The sequence below is a fragment of the Lathamus discolor genome, chromosome 1 (assembly GCF_037157495.1).
Source record: "Lathamus discolor isolate bLatDis1 chromosome 1, bLatDis1.hap1, whole genome shotgun sequence".
Lineage (NCBI taxonomy): Eukaryota > Metazoa > Chordata > Aves > Psittaciformes > Psittacidae > Lathamus > Lathamus discolor.
The window spans coordinates 161,701,661-161,722,752 of record NC_088884.1 but is presented as its reverse complement, the minus strand read 5'-3'; the positions used below and the strand labels follow the sequence as shown (position 1 = coordinate 161,722,752).

The 21,092-nt window shown below is 36.4% G+C and overlaps 1 protein-coding gene across 10 annotated transcripts in view; it reads left to right on the top strand.

The window, feature by feature from the left end:
- Positions 1-21,092, top strand: part of CTNNA2 (catenin alpha 2) — a 510,177-nt gene that overhangs the window by 180,768 nt on the left and 308,317 nt on the right. Inside the window, exon 8 of one of the 10 annotated variants that reach the window (XM_065661908.1) lies at positions 3,405-3,560. The exons of the other annotated variants lie outside the window; for them this stretch is intronic. Within the exon in view, the coding sequence (XP_065517980.1) occupies positions 3,405-3,425 (21 nt within the window). The 3' untranslated portion in view covers positions 3,426-3,560. Of the gene's footprint in view, positions 1-3,404; positions 3,561-21,092 lie in introns of those variants that run through there. 10 annotated transcript variants of the gene reach the window in all.

Below are 21,092 nucleotides of genomic sequence, written 5' to 3'. Positions count from 1 at the left end.
TCTATGATTCTATATTTCAGTAATACATATGTGATAAAAGAAAATAACAATAAAAAACCCTCTTTTGATGTTTTCTATTTTAAAATCATAAATCGCTTGAACAAATTGAATTACTGTCTATATATTTTTCATTTTATGACTGCTACATTTTATCAAAGGGAGACTTAAGTTGCTTTAAGTTAACCAGGATTTTACAAGCAGAACTAGATATGCTAATGCTTATCATTTTATTCTGTACTCCTCCAAAATTTATGTGAAGCTTTTTGTAAGATATAAATGATTAAAATCTACTGTTCAGAAACTGTGGATGGATGTTTATGACATGTTATTCAACGTTAACATCAGTAGAATTTATATTGGGGCTTAATGGTCTTATCTTCACAGACACTTTTGCATTCATTATCTCTCTGGGAATTTCTTTTTCTATTAGAAATCATTTAAAGAAAAGTAGAACAAAATTTGTGGAAATATGCAATAATATTATTTTTTAAAGATACTTGTTAGACTTTCAGAGGGGATTTTTGTTGTCTTAACTGAGAGTTATGTCATTGCTTTTCAGTGTAACTTTGCTTTTGCATGTCACAAGACAAAATATGTGTAAATGAAGCCCAAGCACACTTGCAAACTTTCACTATGTCAATTTGTAGTTAGTTTTACATGTTATCAACAGACATATATTCCTGCCAAGGATGTTGAATTGCTACCTTTCACTCTTCCCAATATATAATTTCAGTTTGTAGATAGATTAGCTGTATTTGAAGCCTGATGACTACAAGCCAAGGATATAACGCTATAAGCTTGTTACTTATGTCATTACAACATTAAAACACTTGCCACAGAATCACAGAATCCCAAGGGTTGGAAGGGACCTCAAAAGATTATCTAGTCCAACCCCCCTGCAAGAGCAGGGTAACCTAGAGTACATCACACAGGAACTTGTCCAGGCAGGCCTTGAATATCTCCAACGTAGGAGACTCCACAACCCCCCTGGCCAGATAAGTTCTTTGCTTTTATTTCCAATAGAGGTTGATTAGTCTTTCATGAAGTCAAAGGCTAATGATGGGCATATTTGATTTACAGAATAATTTGAGATTCTTTGAGAATGCTTCAGATTTCTCAGTGTCTCTGCATTTGTATAGCAAATCTGTTGAAAGAGTGATTTGCGTTAGTTTGTGTTGGGTTATGAGTCAAGGACTCACCTTTGAAATAGGTTTCGACTGCTTGTTTTTCATGAATGCGCTTTGAATTCTTTGACAGTATCTCGTGAGTGGTGTTTTCAGTTACCCCAATTAAAACACATTAACTGTCACATGAACTATGTTCAAACTAGGAAAAGGTGATGTATGAGAATACTGACATTTCTTCACCTATTCTTCACCTATTTTTTTTGTGATGTAAATCTTTAAAAAATATTTAAAGTACTTTTTTAAAAAGATTGCTAAATCCCCAAAGTTAACATCATAGAGGGCAAAAGAAATGAGTTTTGGACCCATGCAAAAAATATTTCCAGTTTAAAGTTAGTGAGCTTTTAAATAGCTCTGTCCAATAATATCCTATTTATCTTTCCTAAGTATTTTCTGAAGGACTTAGATATTTGAAATAGAAGAGGATTTATTTGATACTGGAAAAAGTGCAATTTTGGTTAAGATCCCAGTTCACATTTGATTGTTTAAAAGATTTTACTGAAGCTCATTTGATGATAGTTTAGTATAGAATCAATATGTCATGAGACTGTCACCGATTTTAGCTTCATAGAAGAGCCACAGTAACATAACTTTAAATCATGGTGTTAGTATTTACATACTTATTCCTTTCCTAACAATAAGTATTTTATTAGTAAATGAGACACTGTAAATAATTAATTATTTAAATATTAATACTGTGGACATTTATTTAGGAACAGAAAAATCCTGAAACATTCTTTAGATGTTGGTAGCATATTGGGGATTATGAGAGGTTTACATGTTCTATGCATGGATGAGAAGAATTAACACATTTTAAAATACATTCAAAGATATAGAATAGAAATAATAAAGTTGTGCCTGCTTTTGTCCTGAGCAACAAGTCAAGAATTGACTAGAACCATGATGTTGAATAGAACATTTGATTTTCAAGTAATGGTCAGGAATTAAGAACTTTCTAAGGCTGTGTTCGTAAGTTCTGTTTTCATTCCAAAAGGCGTTTTTTTGCCAGTCGTGCTCTAAGCAGAGGCTCCTATACTTTGCTATTCCTTTCACTCTTTTCTGTGAGGGTGTTGATGTGACTGATGATTGGTAATGTCATTTAATTGCTTCTTCACCTCCTCACCACTTGAACATGCGGCCAGGATGGGGGAAAAGTTAGTTACAACTTCTGCTTGGAGAGGATCTGAATCCTAGCTTACCTGCTTGGAGTTCAGCATGCTAATCAGGACCCTGGCTGGTTTAAAATCTTAGAATAGCTAGTGTTGAAAAGAACCTTAAGATCATCCACTTCCACCCCCCCTGCCATGGGCAGGGACACCTCACTCTAGACCATGGCACCCAAGGCTCTCTCCAACCTGACATTGAACACTGCCAGGGATGGAGCGTTTACCACTTCCTTGGGCAACCTGTGCCACTGCCTCACCACCTTCACAGTAATTTCTTCCTTATATCTAATCTGAACTTCCCCTGACTAAGTTTGAACCTATTACCTCTTGTCCTATCACTACAATGATGATTTAGGTGGTTTGAAAGTACCTTTCACTCCTACATTAAAACTAGTTTAATTCAGTAAAAAGTCCATGTGTGTATTTGGGGTAAGGACTTATTTCTAGGGCAATGTTTACAACTTTTGTTCTTATAAGTTTTTTTTCCATATTTTATTTTAAAAAAGAAAAAAGATACAAAAGTGTTTTCACAGCCTTTCAAACAACCAGAATAATAAAATGTGTATTATGCTCTAGCTTCTGGCAAAATCTTTTAAATCCACATTCAGTGCAGTAAGAGAAATCACAAATTCACTGTTCACTTTTTTCTCTGGGCTGTACGGAAAAACAAGGTTTCTTGTTTGGATCTCAACATGCTCACAATACTTCTCACTCTAAGACAATAATTATTGTCCAATGTCCTAGGGCGAGCACTTCAGGTGAACGTTTAAAGCATAATGATTATGTTATTCAGTGGGTAAATTGAAATGTTGGGAAGGCAGAGAAGTTGTTCCTTTGTTCTCTGCCTTCACCAAGGTGATGTGTTGCTCAGACTGGGCTGTATACTGTATGAGTTTGGAAAAATCTGCCTGTCTGTTAGAAATGTAGTGTGTCTTTAATGAGCCACTAGCACACATTTTAGTGTGTAACTAATTTCTCTTTTAAAAATTATAGATCAGTGCAGAGATTAAAATAAATACAAGTATTGAAGGTTGTTTTTTTTTTTTTCCTTCAGGGCAATAGCATGGAAATGTAATCACCCTGGAAGAGATCTGTGTTCTTAGAAATGAGGTCACCTTGGCAACAAAATCTTCTATTATTGTCTGAAAGAAGCTAATCAGTGATTTGGCAGGGCAAGAGAATGATAAAAGGGATCTTTGAGCCATTCTGTCTCTTTTTGGTGGTCCTCTTCTGCTGTTTAATGTGATGGTAAGGTGCTTGCATCAGAAGGTGGAGGAGGTTCGGGCCTTTCCTCAGTGCATGCAGGCTCTCAGAGCACCAAGGGGAATTAGTGGTATCTCTCACAGAGAGATCTCTTCTTGTAGTTTAACCCTTCAGGCAGCTGAATGCCACCCAGCTGTTCCCTCAGTTGCCCCCCAGTGGGATGGGGGAGAGAATCAGAGAAGAGATAAAACTGGTGAATTGAGATACAGTTTAATAGGGCAGAAAAGGAAGGAAAATGTATAACAATGATAAAAGAATATACAAAAGTGATGCACAATGCAACTGCTCGCCACCTGCTGACTGATACCCAGCCAGCCCCTGGCCAATCCCTCCAGTTATATTGTTCAATATGATCTTGAATTGTCTGGAATGTCCCGAAAGTTTGGACTTCCAGCTTATTGTATGCACACACACCCCACACCCCCCATTTACTCACTGACAGTGCATCATGAGAATCTGAAAAGTCCTTGATTTAATTGTTGCTGAGCAGTGCTTGCACTAAAACATTGCTGTGTTATCAGGGTTATTCTCATCCTAAATCCAAACCACAACACTGTACCAGCTACAAGGGAGAAAATTAACTCTATCACAGCTGAAACCATGAAAACAGATTCATGTTTTTCTACTAATCTCTAACACCTTGGGTTTTATTCAATGACTCAAAGCAATGAGGTGTTCAGAATGATGTAAAACCTTTCTGTATATGCCTACGTGCCTGCTTGTTCTGATGTGTTTGTCTTGGAGGATTAGACTGAACCCCATGAGGTCCCTGTCTTTGCTGAGATTCTAGGAAATGAATGAATGTGAGTGGTGGCTACGGAAGTACCAATGAGGACTGATTCCTAGGGATAGGTAACTGGGCTATCCACTTGTGAGACAGTGCCAGGTACACTACCTTAATAGCCACAGATTTTAGGTTTACTTTTAAGTTTACTGCCAGAGACCTGCTTTCTTTTGCTAAAGGAAAAAACTTTTTGATTAGGTGTTTGAGTAATAATGTACCTTTTGAACCTGACTCCTGTGATGTATCTTCCAGATCATTTACAGGGACAACTTTGTGAGATGAAAACATAATTGAATCTTCTCCCGGCTTAGGTAGACAAGGAAGCTTTCTATTCTTGTTTTATTTATTTGCTTTTGTCTTTGCCTGCCACCGTTTTGCCAGCATTGCTTTTGCATTGCGCTAGTAATTAGCTCTGTGCCATTGCAGTTGCCTGTGCCTTCTTCATTTTCTTACTGTGATGTATGTGTTTGTCTTGGAGGATAAGAGAGGAAGGATTTGAAATATTTAACCCAGTTGAAGTCTTGCTTACCTGGCGTATTTGGATGAAATGCATTCATGTGAGTTATATTAGGTATCGCACTAGATCTAATGATCCTTTTTGGGCTTGCTTTCTATTGATCTCTGGATCAATAACAAACCAGTATGTATTTACTTGTCTAAGTATTAGGCTGTTTCCTCACCCAGAAAACAACTTCTGGTATTGTCAATAGAGCTTGCAGTTTGCAATGAGCTCTGTAGTGCCGTGGTGGAAGTTATATAGGAACAACAGGCTCAATCTTGTGATGCACTTTGCCTTAGAAAAGAAACATTAAAGAAACATTTGAGTCAAATCAGGTAAAGGAGTTGCTGTGCAAAAAATTGCCATAGAACCTCTGCAATGAAATTCAGTGCTGACAGGGGAATTTTAGAGTACAGAACTATTGACAGCATTACACCACTTTGTTAGACTCCCAGCTACTTTAGTGGAGGTGCCTGTGACTGGAAAAGGCATTTAGAGCCTCTGGGAATTGATCTGTTTCTACATAGACTGGACATCGTATTGAGGTGTTAGACACCAAAATCATTAGTTCTTAGAGCAACTAGTTAAGAAAAACAGAAACAAGAAAGAATAATTTGTTTGGTTGTTCTCAGGGACCAGAACGGGTTCAGGATATTGCTACTGAATGTGTTCTGGTTGACACACAGTTTAATTAAAAAAAACCCCACAACAAGAAACCCAAAGGATAATCAGTTGTTAGTTACAAGAACAGTCAGTTTGATGACATATTTCCGAGCAGTATGAAGAACTTCTTAATATAGCAATAGACATAAAGCTAGGTACAAATCAGAAAACTCCCAACAAAGAGTCTTAAGCTTTAGAGTAAGCTGGTCTAGTGGAATGTGTCCCTGCCTGTGTCAGGGGAGTTGGAACTGGATGATCTTTAGGGTCCTTTCCAGCTCTAACCATTCTATGATCGATGAACACATACTTGCATGATTCTGTAACAAAGGAAATGTGTGCTGTAAATAAAAGGACATTATGTAAAAAGTTGAAGTCAGATGCTATAGAGGAAAATGGATAACTGAAAGGTAAACTGAATATAAAATCACATCAAGAGATAGACCAAAGTAATGTTATGAAATGTGTTGCTGAGGGCCAGCTAATTTCAAATATACAAGAAGAAAGGAATTGGATGCAACTAATTGGCAGTAAATTCAGTGTTGTGAAGATGCATCCAGTGGTTAAAGAGATTACCAAATATCCCTTCACAGTCCCAAACTCTACATTAGGTGTTATCACTTAAGCCAGGGCAGGAGAGAGGAAGAAAAGAAGACTTGGAGTCATTGTGGATACTTCTGTGAAAACAACAGCCCACTAGCCTCAGAATGCAAATGGAGTACAAAGAAATATTGCTGAAGGAAAAGATAGCAATGTGCTAAGTGCCTTGTTCCCTCCGTAGAAATTCATTGTATGTCTGTATTTTGGATAATAAATGTAGTTCTATTTTTATACATGAAGAAGAACAGGGGAGGTTCAAGGAAGATTGACAATGATGACTAGAAATCTGGAGATGCTTTATGAAAAGGAAAGGAATTATTCTTCATCTTGCTTAAAAGATGATTGAGGGGAGACATTGTAGGAAATGTGATAAAACCAGGAATGTTATGGCAAAAGCAAATTGGGAATGATCATTCATTCTGTGGCACAGAAAGAAATAGAGAAAAGTTTAAGAAACCAGACATAAAGCAAAAAAGAAATAAGCGTTTTCTTTTGCTTGTCATATTTATAAAATTATTTGCCTTTAGATGTTTTGAATGCAAAAGTTTAAATTATTTCAAAGGGTTATATATTCAAGGACAGTAAGACATTTAGTAGTGTCTAATCCTGATGGTTCCCTGTAATCACCTGCAGTTTCTAACCTTTAGATTGCCTGAAGGCAGCCTAAGGTCTTTCCCTGGTAGGTCTTAACAGTTCTTCCATTTCTTCTTTTGCATCCTATTGATATTGATGTTGTTTTAAATTGTGTGCATATGTGGCATATGTTTCTTATACCATGTTGTAATGAAGCTGTGAAGAGGGCTCCAACTCTCCTCCTGGCACACTGTAAGTGGAAAAAAAGCTTGGAAAAGATGTAAGAAAAATGACATTTGCAGGAGTCCTGTCCCAAATAAGATTTCTGATTTGTACTCTAAATATGTTGTATAAAATTTGAACATATATATATATATGCATAAATTTTGAGTTAATATTTTTTATATATTTCTGAAAAATACCTTGCACATTATTTACCACCTTAACCAGCAAGTTGTTTTAAAATTGAGCTTGTAAATGAAATCTTGACCTCGTGCAATCGTTAATAGAAATACTTTGGAGGTCACTGTCATTAAATCTAACCATGGAAAACAGGCAAACACACAGTGTGATTTGGATACTGTTGTATACCGATAAGGATTTCCCACTGGTAGGCAAAGAGAAAAGAAATAAATAATGAAACGTTTTCATATTCTTGTTTAAAACAAATAAGTAAAAGTCCCATTTCTTTACACTTGTTTTGGTCACGGTAACCAGCAGTACGTATTGAAAAATAAAGCTGACATTCTAGATTGAAAAAGCAATTCTGAGAATAAAGTGGGCATGTAATCTGTTCCCCTTTTTACTAGTGATTCACAATTCTTCACTGGCTTCATATTCTTCCATCTTCAAAACATTATATACCCATTTTTTTGTCTATCTTTTGAACTTTTTTAGATTCCTTGTGTTAGATTTAACTCATCAACAAAACTCATAAAGAGATTCTGCAGCTGGTATGCCTTGTTTAGTAGACAACAGGGAGATTCTGAGATTTACTTTTGTCTTGTCATTTGCTAGTGTCAAAAAGATATATTTTATAGAACCATAGAATGGTTAGGGTGGGAAAAGACCTTAACATAAATACACTGGTTTGCACACGCTTTGCAGGAGGATCACTGGAAAAAGTATTATAAAACCAAGTAAACATGGAAGCATAGGAAAACTTATTTCAGAGCACAAGAGGTAAAATGCTGGTTTCACTGTATTTATTTTAAAAAGCCTGGTAATTCATATTAATGTTTGTATTTAGTGACAGTATCCACTGAATCTTGCAAATCAATAGACAAACAGTGCCACGGCATTTATTCCATTGTGGCAAATCTGTAGTTTATTGCACCCTGTGTAGTGGTAGTGTGTATGTTGCAGTGAAAATATGAATTTATAAGTAATTAAAATAAATGCTGCTGTGATCTTCCTGGGTAGACCTTTGACATTTTTTATGACAGTTGAATATCTTCCTGAATTTTGCATCATGCGGAGAGCTGTCTTATTTCTTTTGTCTTGTAAATAGCTTGAATTCCATCTTCATGACAGTGAGTACATGAACATAAACTGGAAACAAAAGATTGCTTTGCAAGTAAACCTACATTTTTTGGTTCTTACCTTTCTTAAGAATATAAAGTAGTTTTCCTTCACATAAAATTAATTATCTCTTGAAGGTGAAAAGGAAAATAAACCTGTCTCTTCTTCTTTTTAAATGGAAACTACTTATATGCATGTCCATTAAATACTAACTACTTTGATTTACTTTTTCAAGACTGCAACAATGGATCAAATTGCTCATTAAAGAATTGTAGAAAAACCTGAAAGAATATCGCATGGTATTTGTATTTCTGACCTGTTGGCATTTGTGAAAAAACAGCCCAGTGTCTGAAAAAATACTGATAGCTTTGAGACTGCCTTGTTTCTTTAAAGTATTGTTATTCAGACAAAAATGCTTCTATAGCATGCATGTATTCAGCTTATTTTTTCCCCCACGGCATTATCTTTCACAACTTATTTATTGCAAATAGTCTAAAACCCAGTATGAGATTACTTTACATCTCTTTTTAACTGTGTTTTTAAACTGTAGGATGTAAGAGTTTTCTGCATACAGTGATGCAAACTGGCTCACTGAATTCCTAAGTCAAAATTGCTTAAAATATCTACTGGTGGTGGTGATGGGAATTTTTTTCTTGGCTACTATCTGATATTCAGAACAATATACTGAAAATTTGGTAAATACGTCCTGAATGCCTGACCTTGCTTACTTAATATTAGGCAATAATAATAGGCGATAGATTTTCTAGCTATGGAAACCCAAGCATTTTATAGATCCTTTTCTTGAGAGATCATAGAATCGCAGAATGGTATGGATTAGAAAGGAACTTAAAGCTCATCCAGTTCCAAACCCGTGCCATGGGCAGGGACACCTTCCACTAGAGCAGCTTGCTCTGGGTCCTGTCCAACCTGGTCTTGAGCACTGCCAGGGATGGGGCAGCCGCAGCCTCTCTGGGCACCCTGTGCCAGCGCCTCAGCACCCTCACAGGGAAGATCCATGGTAATCACACGCAGATCTAGCAAGTTAGGAAAGGGATATTCATGAAATGAAGGAATGTTCATTGAATTCCTGCAAAATTATACAAAAAGAGGAAAAAAATTAACCCGAACACCCACAAAATGAAAGGGGTTTTTCTTTTGTTTCATTCCATAGTGTAATGCCTAGAGGGGTGCTGTCAACTGAAATATATTGGAATCAAACTGAAATATTATACATAAATGTATGTAGGAATAGAAAACAAAATTAGTACATGCTAGATATTATTCTCCTATCGGTGAGCTGTTTTAACAGCTGTTTGCAGAGGAAAATTCACTAATGAACACTGGTGCCAGATTGAAACTTCTTTCTATGCTTCGCTCTTTGGAATTTAATTTTACTTGCTGCTTTCAGGTATACGGTAATTAATGGGTAGTTATACCTTTGTAAATGGATCCCAGAAAAAGAGTCCAAGAACTTATTATGGTTTTTTAATCCTTTCCAATAATATCAAAGAAATCATTTTGTTCTTTGAACTACATTTAATGAGATACTAATGCACCTAGCAGATTAAGGAGGCAACAATTAGATCCTAGCTCTTTGTTGTTGAGGAAACTGCTTCTCTAAAAGTAGACAATGCATTGAGCCTGTAATAGTTAACTAATATGTTCAGTTAATACTAAATTCTTAATTAAATATTATTGTGCCTATAGTGGTAGAAAGAGATGTTCCTGTGCTTTTGTCTGATCACATCACTTGCTACATTAAGTTCATTAGAAATATTAAGCAGTGAGTAAAGGCCAAGAGAGATGAATCATTTTAAGTGAATGAGGAATGTTGCTGAGGCTTTTTATTGAGGAGGAGTAATAGTTACAAAGAATGTTTTTCTTCTTCTTCTATGGTCTACTAAAATATGTGCTTTCTCGGATAAACACTTATGGTGAGCACTGCTGTGGCAGATACGTCATGAGAGAACAAAAATTTGCTAATAAATATAGTCATATTAGCCTATTCTGAAAGAAGTATCTTTAGGCAAACCTTGGAGAAAAGGGAGAAATTCTTCCTTACATCTAGCCTGAACCTCCCCTGTTTAAGTTCAAACCCATTTCCCCTTGTCCTGTCGCGATAATCCCTAATGAAGAGTCCCTCCCCTGCATCCTTGTAGCCCCCTTCAGATACTGGAAGATGTTTTGCTGTCTCCACATAGCCTTCTCTTCTCCAGGCTGAACAGCCCCAACTTTCTCAGCCTGTCTTCATACGGGAGGTGTTCCAGCCCTTGATCATTCTCATGGCCTCCTCTGGACTTTCTCCAACAGCTCCATGTCCTTATGTTGAGGATTTTCCATACTTTTTTTCACATTAATACCCATTTTAGCCCTGATCTGTGAAAATGCTGTTAAAATTCTAGGGGTGTTAAAAATTTATTTAAATGAAATACATGATCCTTCCTTGAATATGCAGTTACAAGCTTTTCTAGTAATGAAGTTCCACATTGATATGATTTAGGATTTTCTTGCACATGAAGTTCATGTTGCTTCATAACAGAATATTTACTGTTTCCTCTGGCAACTTTACTCAGGTATTTCTCCCCAGCATTAACACTCGTCTTCAGCCAAGCTTAGATAAATTATTTCAAGTCCCAATAGTAGGAAAATAATGGAGGAAATTTACTTGGTATAATTTCATTTCTGCAATTCATTGAGGAAAAACTTGCCCCTTAACAAATTTATAGGGTTTCAATGTTTTAATGTTTATGTACAGCTTGTATGACTCAGGACTGGGAAATTCTGGGAGATACATTTGCATATGTAAGGAAAAAGGTTTCAAGTGACTTGATACTTATATTTTTATATACTTATGAAATAGAAAATAGAAAACTTAAAATAAAAATAGAAATAAAAAATAGAAATAGATACTTATATCATTTCAAATTAATGGATGGGGAATGTGTAAATAAATTCAATTGAGAAATATTCTGTTTTTATATAATTGTATTGGGCTATGCTGCTCGCTCTTTATATGCTTCATTACATAAATAGTTTCGCCAGTTGTTACAGGATTACATGGAGAAAAAAGTACTTCTGGAGCTGAACAAGCGTGTTAGACACTGAGATACATAGATTTTTACAGGGATTTCCATATTTCTGCTCTATCATCTTCAGAGTCTGCAGAATGAGCCAGGCAGAAGTCCTTTCTGAGAGGACTTGTGAGGCTGAACAACTGCGAGTACCTAAAATGGTCAATACAAGAATCTCAAAGCAGCAGTAAAACACACAAATTAAGGAGAGAACAGAAATAAGAACCAGTCTTTTTGAGGTTTTCTTGGTGACCTGGTATTGCCCCTTTAGCCATGAAATACTTTTATATCTTTTAAGACTCTTTCTCCAATCTTATTAGATTTTAAAGTCAAAACACCTCCAAGAGAAATGCGCTATTGATTTGTGCATTCGGATACTATAATTATCTTCACGCGCAGAGCATTTTGACTGTTTTATGCTGAAACTATTATAAGTTTTTATTTTGATCCCTAGGCATATCTAACAAGCAAATGTTCTTTGTTTTAAAGAGAAGCTTAAAGAATGCTTAAAAAATGTATTTTTTTTTTTCCAATAGAAAAATCCAGAGCCTTTTATTAAAGACTGGTTTGTAGCCACAGAACTAGCTTCTTTGTCTCCTCTCCCTGGCTGTCAGCTTTCTGTCCCCTTGAAGGTTGCAGTGACAGAGTTATTGGAAGCAAATACATCAAATGGCTTGTCAAATCATGCTGATTCCTTTCTTAATCTCTGTGCAAGCTTTCACCTCATCAGAGGTCCAGGAAGGCTGTGAAATTAAATTCAACCTTCTTACAAATAAAGAGAAGAGTCTGTGGTTCACAGGCTGTTTTAGTCTATGTATGCTGCAGGATTTACCCATTATCCCAAGGGGAGAAGGTGGAATCAAAATAGTAAGTGGTACCAGATACTAAAAAGTATTTTTTTTTCTACTTTCATTTTAACTCAATTGCTTCCTAAGAGTAAAGCATAAAAGCTCTATTTAAAAATACATATATCCTTCTCTAGTCTTTTTTGATATTTTGAAGAAAAATAGAATAAAGTCCAGAAGCATTTAACTGTCAGGCCTTTGATAATAATTTAGTGTTTTAACATAACTTCAGGTTAGGGAAGGAAACTTTCTAATTTATAATGACACACTCATTATAAAATCTTTCTTAATTTTTATGATCACTTTTCTTGATTTTGTATTGAGTTTAAATGAGTGCTGTCACCTAATTATGAATAAAATGATATTGCTTTAATTACCTTCTACTGTAGGTGTGAAAATAAGCAAGCAGTTATCATAGCCATTATACCAAATGGTGCAACGTTAAATTTCTGACCCTACTACTGGCAGACAGAGCTGTTCAATTGCAATAACATCTTCATGTAGTTGAGTAGTTCTAATTATTACCTTCTCTGAATGCTATGTTTTGAACTTTGTGCCCTGGACTGTCTTGTTCACAACTGAGAAATAACAAGTGGCTTCATCAAAATGCAATGAATTCTCTGACATTTTGAAATAACTGCTAGAACCAGCTGGGGGATAGAAAATAATTGCCATTCAGATATATCATCTTTTGGGTTTTCTTTCTTGCCTCACCAGTTTCCTGTGCAGTGAAGCTTAGTGACGTTCCTAAATCATAAATAGGGACAAACATTTGGGAGGAAATCAATTCTGCTTAATTAGGCTCTTCTTGCAGGTAATGTCTCACTGAATTTTCTTCACCTGGATCCAGATGGAGAAGTTTGCTTTAAAACAACTGTGGTTCTCTTTATTAGAGAAAGGTCAATTCTCTAAACATACCAAACTATGTATGTTAGATCACCTATCTTCCACTGAGAGTCTGAGGAATGGGGAGTAATGTGGGGTGTCTTACGTGCCTTGGGTAGGCCTCTTCTGAGGACAGGTGCCTTGATGGTAACAAAAGCCTTCTGCCTGTGCTTGGAAGGTTATGTCTTGTATTTAAGTCTGTTTGATTTGAGCAGCCTGATCTAATGCAATGTATCCCTGCCCATGTCAGGGTGGTTGGAACTAGTTGATATCTACACTCCCTTCCAACCCAGGTCATTCTATGACCTCATGAATTTCAACAATGCGAAGTGCAAGGTCCTGCACCTGGGTTGGAGCAATCCCAGGCACAGCTACAGATTGCGCAAAGAAGAGATTCAGAGCGGCCCTGCAGACAAGGACTTGGGGGTGCTGGTCGATGAGAAAATGAACATGAGCCGGCTGCAGTGTGCGCTCGCAGCCCAGAAAGCAACCGTATCCTGGGCTGCATCAGAAGGAGCGTGACCAGCAGGGCGAAGGAGGTGATCCTGCCCCTCTACTCTGCTCTCATGAGACTCCACTTGAGTACTGTGTGTGGTTCTGGTGTTCCCAGTATAAGAAGGCCCCAGAGAAGGGCCACGAGGGTGATCAGGGACTGGAGCACCTCCCGTATGAAGACAGGCTGAGAAAGTTGGGGCTGCTCCGCCTGGAGAAGAGAAGGCTGCGTGGAGACCTCATAGCAGCTTCCAGTATCTGAAGGGAGCTACAAGGATGCCAGAGAAGGGCTCTTCATTAAGAACTGTAGTGATAGGACAAGGGTTGATGGGTAAAACTAAAATGGGAAATTCAGGTTAGATATAAGGAGGAAGTTCTTTACTGTGAGGGCAGTGAGGCACTGGAACAGGTTCCCCAGAGAAGTGGTAAACGCTTCCTCCCTGGCAGTGTTCGAGGCCAGGCTGGAGGGAGTTTTTTTTTACGTGATCTAGTGTGAGCCGTCCCTGTTCGTGGGAGAGGTTTGGAATTAGGTGATCTTAAGATCCTTTCCAACCCAAACTTTTCTATGATTCTATGATTTAAACCAGGAGAAAAGGGCAGAAAGTGTAATATCACTTCCAAAAGCATGTAATTGTTTCATTAAGTACATATGTTAGCGGCTAAAATGTAGTGCTTCATAGTGTAACAGTCTGGGAAATATGCTCTCTGGACCTCAAAGAAAAAGGGAGAACTGGTCATTAAGTATTGAGAGTAAGGAAAATGAGATTGTTAGAGGGAAAAAAGACATAGCTATAGCATCAGGGAAGCTGAAAGAGTTGTTTTTCCATATTCAGTAGGGCAGGCTGGGCAGTGCATCTGTTGTGGTTGCCTGTGTGGGAGATGAGATCCATCTGGTCTTAAAGTGTCTGAAAGGTCAAGGATTGACTAAGGAGAAGGATGCTGAAGTGGAAGGATGGAAGATTAAAGCAGTTGGTTTGCTGCTGACAAATCTGTGTATCCTGTGTGTATTTGTCGTTAGTAAGGAGCCTGTAAACTCTATTGGATTTAAAGAAAGACCTTCATATTGGTTAATTAGAGTATTTTGAGCTGTTACATATTTCATTAGCCCATAACCTGTGGTACTGATTCAGAAAATGCGCTTAAGTAAGTGTCCCATTGCTTTTGGTGAAGCATCTCATACACACACGAAGGAAGACACTTACTCAAAACTGACCATAAGCTAACCAACTGGGGAACTATCATCCAAGCCTCGGGAATAATTACATGATGGCAAACCTGCTTTTGCAGTTATGCAGCACAAGAATCTATTGAATTGCTTTATTAAGAGATTTGTCACTTTTTCTGACTTGCATTTGACTATTTGAAATAATGTATAAATACACAGAAACAGATTTACACGTTTTTATTTCCTATGTCAGGGATTATAATCTTGTTTCAAAACATTGAGTGGAATTTCATACCGTACTGTTTAGGCTTGGAGGCCAAAAAATATGATCAAAATTGCATCTTCCACTGTTAAGATCTTTAAACCTGTGAAGAATTTCTAATATGTTTCAAACTTTGTTTTTCACTTCATTCTTCTTCATGAACTGAGAAACTGACTTTTTTCCCCTGTTCAATGGGAAATGGTATACTTTTTAACTTGTCTGCTCATTAAGAATAGTATAGGTGTGTTGTTTTTAATCTTCATTACACCTCCTCTGCTTTAATGTTGGCTTCATCTGTGTTTTAATGTAATCACAGATTTGTTTAGTACTCCTACAAATAAGTAGTATACTAGCAATCCTCAGTGATTCAGAAACTTCTTACTCAATTACTCTATATGTTATTTTGACTAACATCGCTGATATTTATTAATATTATTAACACTGGTATTTTTTAACATATACAATATGCACACATTCTCAAAGTGGAAACATAGACATTCTAGTAAGTTTGTTCTATTACCCTTGTCTGAAATACTCTTTATAAGACTGGGGAGGTTTTATGCATGACATAAAACTTGGAAAGGCAGTAAATAATATTATCCTTATTCTGCAAATATTTTCACCACATTAACTTGCAGCCTTGCCTCCTGTATTAATTTCTCAGTCTACATATCCTAATTTCTTATTTAGTGAGCAAAGAATGTCTTTGCTCAATGAAATTTTCATCAAAAAGAACATTCTAACTTGTAAGGTTGGCACGTACAGAAGGCAAAAGATTCTGCTTGTGCTGGATAGTCAGGAGTACATAGTTAATTGCATTACATTTTAATGTTATTCCACTCTTTATGATTGGAGTGTTTCTAATTTCTTGCGTTTGCTATGTAGTCAGTGAGAGATCTTATGGCAATTGAAGGTAGGTTTCATGGTTCAGTTTTGGTTAAGGCAAAGGAGGAAATGGCATCCTTTTTCCAAATGTTTCTTTTAAAGCATTTGCAAGAGATTGTATTAGTGTGTTGCACTAGATCGTATCGCATCCTTATATTAGAGTGATACTGTAATCATATATTCCAGAAGGCAATCTAGTTTTGACTGGTTGATGACATAGACTTTCTGTCTGTTCTATACTTTTCTCTAACATTTATCCTATGGTGTGACATAGTGTCGGGGAAAAGAATAAGAGGCCCATCCATTGGTGGAAAAGTCATTATTAGTAAAGACAGAAGCAGTGAACATCAGTAAAGGTTGGGTCTATTCCCACGCTGTGATTTAGAGAGAAATAACAGTGACAAGATTTTTATTATCTATAAAAAGGGTTGCTGGGAGTGAGAGACCTGTGTGTGGGGAGAGGAAGATCACTGGCTGCAGTGGCCACAGGTATTGAAGTTGAAAAGTAGTAAACCTCTTATAATACTCAAATAAGTGATGCAAGATAGCTAGATGTAGGTTCTGGGACATCTCTTCTAGGTCATACTTTGTTAAGAAAGATCAGACTATATGATCCTTGAGGTCCCCTCGAGTCTCGGTTTCTATGATTCTGCGATTGATTTCTCCCATTTTGCAGCTTTTACGGTATATCAGAAAGAAAAATATGAGTCTTTGGATCCAGTCTTTGTTTCCCTTTCATGTGGGCTGTATAGCTTGTAGAATCTAAAGGAACTTTACTATAAAAAGTACTTTAAATCATCTTTGAATATGCAGTAAGAGCAAGGAACAGGGAGGCTAGAATGTGTATTTTGCTTTTAACTGTGTATGCATGGCCCCAAGGAATATAGTTGAGGGTTATTGCTAGGACTTTTTTTCTTTCCCATATAAAATTTCTTCCTCTGGAAACATAGTAGAAGGATGATTGTGAAGTTGCTCTGAGGTTTTGTGCCCTCTGCTGATTCCTCTTGCAGAAGTAAAAACCTTTGAAGACATGAAGGCAGTCTGTGCTAGTCATGTCTAAGGCTATAGCTTAGCTCGCTGCCTTTTTTCAAAGCAAAATGAAAGTACGGCATTGTGTGGTGCACTTGCATTGTGTTATCGTTGAGTAGCAACATCAGAATCAGATGCTACCTTCAATTTTGGTGCAAAATCAAATAAGCTTTATTTTTAATGCTATAGTATTATACAAACAAAAGCTAAAATTAATGTAGAAACATATTGAGAATATAATTTTAAGAATCTCAGGTTAACTTCTAGTTAACCCATGTTTTCTCCAGGCTATGAATTATGAATAGATTATTTCTCATAAATGAACCGGTGAATTTTCTAGTGTGTGAAAAAGATGTGTGAGGAGTTATGAGTTTAAACTCGGAGGGGAAGCTTGACTTTAATACGTATAAATATACTCTGAAAGTGGTTATTTTAATTTTCTCTTGACCCTGTAGGTTTCAAAATACACTTATGTAGAAATAAGGTTTAACTCTGTGTTAAGGAAGTACTCCTTTGGAATACCAAAAATTGATACAGACAATGTTGGTATATTAATAGAAGGATTTCATGGGATATAGAACCCCATATGGTCTTTCCATTTCTTTTGTCTAAGATTGTTTCCACATTTATGTTATCTCTATCTGACTTTGAAAGAGAATTAGCAAAGGAACTCTATATGATTTTAGACTCTGCACATTTTAATAAGGCTTAAATATAACATTCTGCTAAACACTGTGGAGGGAAAGGCCAACTGAAATCACTAATTGCCAGCCACTTTATTTAGAATGGCAGAATTATTTTTGCCTGTAATAATCCTCAGCAGTTTGGAACATGTTTGACTACCAGTTGTTAAATGAGCTTGGATCATTTAAGAGTGGGAAAAGAACACTTGAAAAAAGAATTAGAGTATATTTATTTTAAATAGGCAAATTAAGCTGTCACAAATACCATTAAGAATAATTTCTAATAGACAGCCTTCACATGTTTTTTGAAATTAGCAATTTAAACCTCCCTTTGCTTTGTTTTTCTTTATAAATGTCTTTTGGAATGATGCAAACTTCTCTAACTGTTGATATTCCCCGATTTTCATTGTATTTAGTTTATTGTTGTATGTTGCCAGCTCTGATTCTTATTTTTGTCATTTTAACCTCAATTAAATGTAAGAGCATGAGAATGTACAGTTCTGGACAACGCATTTACAAGTGCCCTGATATTAAACACATTTTTATTACAAGAGGTTATTTCCCTGTTAAAAAATCTATGAAAAAATCATTCAGGCTCTTATAATGCCCCAAGAAGAGGATGGACTAAATTGATATTTTCCACTGTCAGAGAGTTTCCTCTTACTTTAGCCTTTCTGTGTTAAAATAATCCAGCGGGATTAGATTCCCTGGTGGACACATCCATTCCTCATCACTGATACCTTCATGATGGTATTATAAGGTATCAGGCAGGGATTACATCACTTAAAACTGCTTGTAGTCAGCTGCTGGGCATGTAGGGCTGAGCCATGCTGTTCTTGCTCTTAATAGGTATTTGTCCTTTTCTCAGTCCCAGCTGTTTACTTCTATTCTCATAGGAGTCTGGGTTTCTTTGGCCTTCAGTTTATTGGAGAAATGATCCTAGCAGTTATATCATGCTGCTGGAGTCTGTATTCCCAGCCCTAAAAGATACGTGTGCTATTTGTCTCTTTGGAAGTTGGTACAATGATGTGTTGGCAGGTGAGAAATAGTATTTCTTTGTGTTGTAAAATAGTGTTTTAAAATTAATGCTTCAGTAAATGAGCAGAGTGGTAACGGACCTGCATTAGCAAATGCCTGAGTGCCAAGGGAATAGAAATTAATATAAAAAGCTATTGAGTAACCAGAAGCATGAGGGAAATGGCTTGAAATTGTTTTGACTCCAGGATAATTATCTCTTCCGTTTATTTACGTCTGTAAGGCTTCAGATCTGTCAGTGCAAACAGACCTATATGCTGACTTGTCCAGAAAAGACAGACCAACCAGCAGAGACCAGTTCCATGCATGTATGAATGTGTTTGTATCATTATTTCATTAATACTTTCTCTCTATTATGACTGCCTGTTTATGATGCTCTAGTCTGTGTTATGTCAGATTAAAGTGAGTGACAGTCAAAATAATGGCCTAGAAAAGGAAATGCTTAAACCTTAATAGCTGGGGTAATTATTTATGACAACGATACTGATTTAGTGCCCAGCAGTCCAGGTGTCAGTACTGGCAAAGAGGCAAAGAAAGCAACCAAAAACCTGTTGGGCAGTTAAGGGATTCATCTTGCAAATAAGGGATGCGATCTGGAGAAAGGACTGTCAACTGCCTAAGCAGAACGATGCACAAATCAATACAAAAATAGAGAGTGGATCTGTGCACGAGAGACCCTTGGGTGAAAACAGGAAATTTTTTGGAACTAAGCTGAATTATACTTAGAGGAGTTAATAAACAGAGGAGTCAATATGTGCGTATGCTAGAAGGAAAGAAATATTCATCTTCTGAGATGGTTTTCTTGCCTCGCAATTAAATTCTGCTTGATTTTTGGAAAGAGCTGCTTCTGGAGGAAAACAGCTTTGTTTGGTGGAAATTTATTCTGTCCCAGGTTTCTAACACAACAGAGTTTACAGGCCGCAATCCAAACTTCTTAATGTGACTTGTAACTGTTAAGATTTCCAAGTCAGAGTGATAGAACTCTGTAGTTCCATCTACAGAAAACTCGCATCAGAGGTTAAGGAGGCCAGAAAGGTTTAAAAATTAAGCTTGTTCTGTAAGTAGCAATAATCTTTGCAAAGAGAAGAAAAAAGCCCACCAAGCCTATAAAGAAATACAAATGTACTTTACTGATTAAGAAAAACATATGGTGTCATATATTATATTCTGAAATATAATTTAGTATATCCTTATATCATCAGTTTTTCCATTTATTGTCACTTGGTGAGTACTTACTGGGGGAAAACAATGAAATTAGTCACAAAAAAAAGTCTGTAAAGATGGATTGCTCAAATTATATAAACTCTATTATGAACATTAAATAGGTGGTTAGATATGTAAAACAAGCCAGTATGCTTATTTTTCTGGAAGTCAATCCATATATCAACTTCTTCCAGATGCATTCCAGATTTCTTATTAATAAGAAGCCTTCACATGAGTAGGTTAATTGTGTAAGCGGTTGTAGACATGGGATGGAGGTCAGTTATAAGTAAGGTCCACTTTTCTAATGCTTATCATCTTCTTATAAAGGGCTGCTTTAAACATGTTCAGAACTTTAATATTGGAAAACTTGTGGGTTTTGTGGTTACATGTATAAACTCCCTGTGGATCAAAATATGATTTAAGGGTTAATTAGTGTTCTTCAAGACGCAGATGTATGGAGGGATGACGTTAATTTGTCACATCCAAACCTGTTTGGTCAATATTATTTGCAAGAGCAAAACACTGGAGTATTTTTCACTGAACAAGGTGGTGATGGATCTTTTATGAGCTAAAAGTAGAGAGGAAAAAAAAAATAGCCCCAAACTATTAGAACCTTTCAAGTTAAGATGTATTCTGTATAGGCAAGAAATAACCAAGTTTCCTTATGATTTCAGGTTCACCTGTATTTTTGAAAGATGGTTTATATTATTCTTATATACAATAACTCTGTGATTAAGTTAACAATGCTGAAGGGAAATAGTTCATCTAAGTCATGGAACTGGAATTTCTAGGGTTTACAGCCTTTTATATATTATGCAGCCTTGCACATATATTTGGTACTTGAACTGCCTGAGAAATATTAATATCTTTTTCCTCTGAAAATAGACCAGTTCTCTAAATATCAGTGTACCAGCATTTACCAGAGTTTGAATACTAAAGCAAGAAATGGAAAGAGAAACCTTGCAGCGAATTCCTCTTTCTAAAAAAAGGGACCGAAGGACTTTAAAGGAGATATCTAGAAGAAAAGCTTGAAGGAGAGCTGAATTAGCTTTGGTCTAAATCATTTTTAAATCAAATAGAATAGGTAGCAATGATTTGGATATTTCTGTGCATTGCAACACTAAAAGATGGGTTATGTTTAGAGGTTAAGTAATGTGCCCACAGCAGGGAGGTTGGAACTAGATGATCTTAAGGTCCTTTCCACCCCTAACTATTCTGTGATTCTATGATTCTATGATTCTGTGTCTACCAAATTTCCATTTTCAGAGGAGATATATTCACCACAAT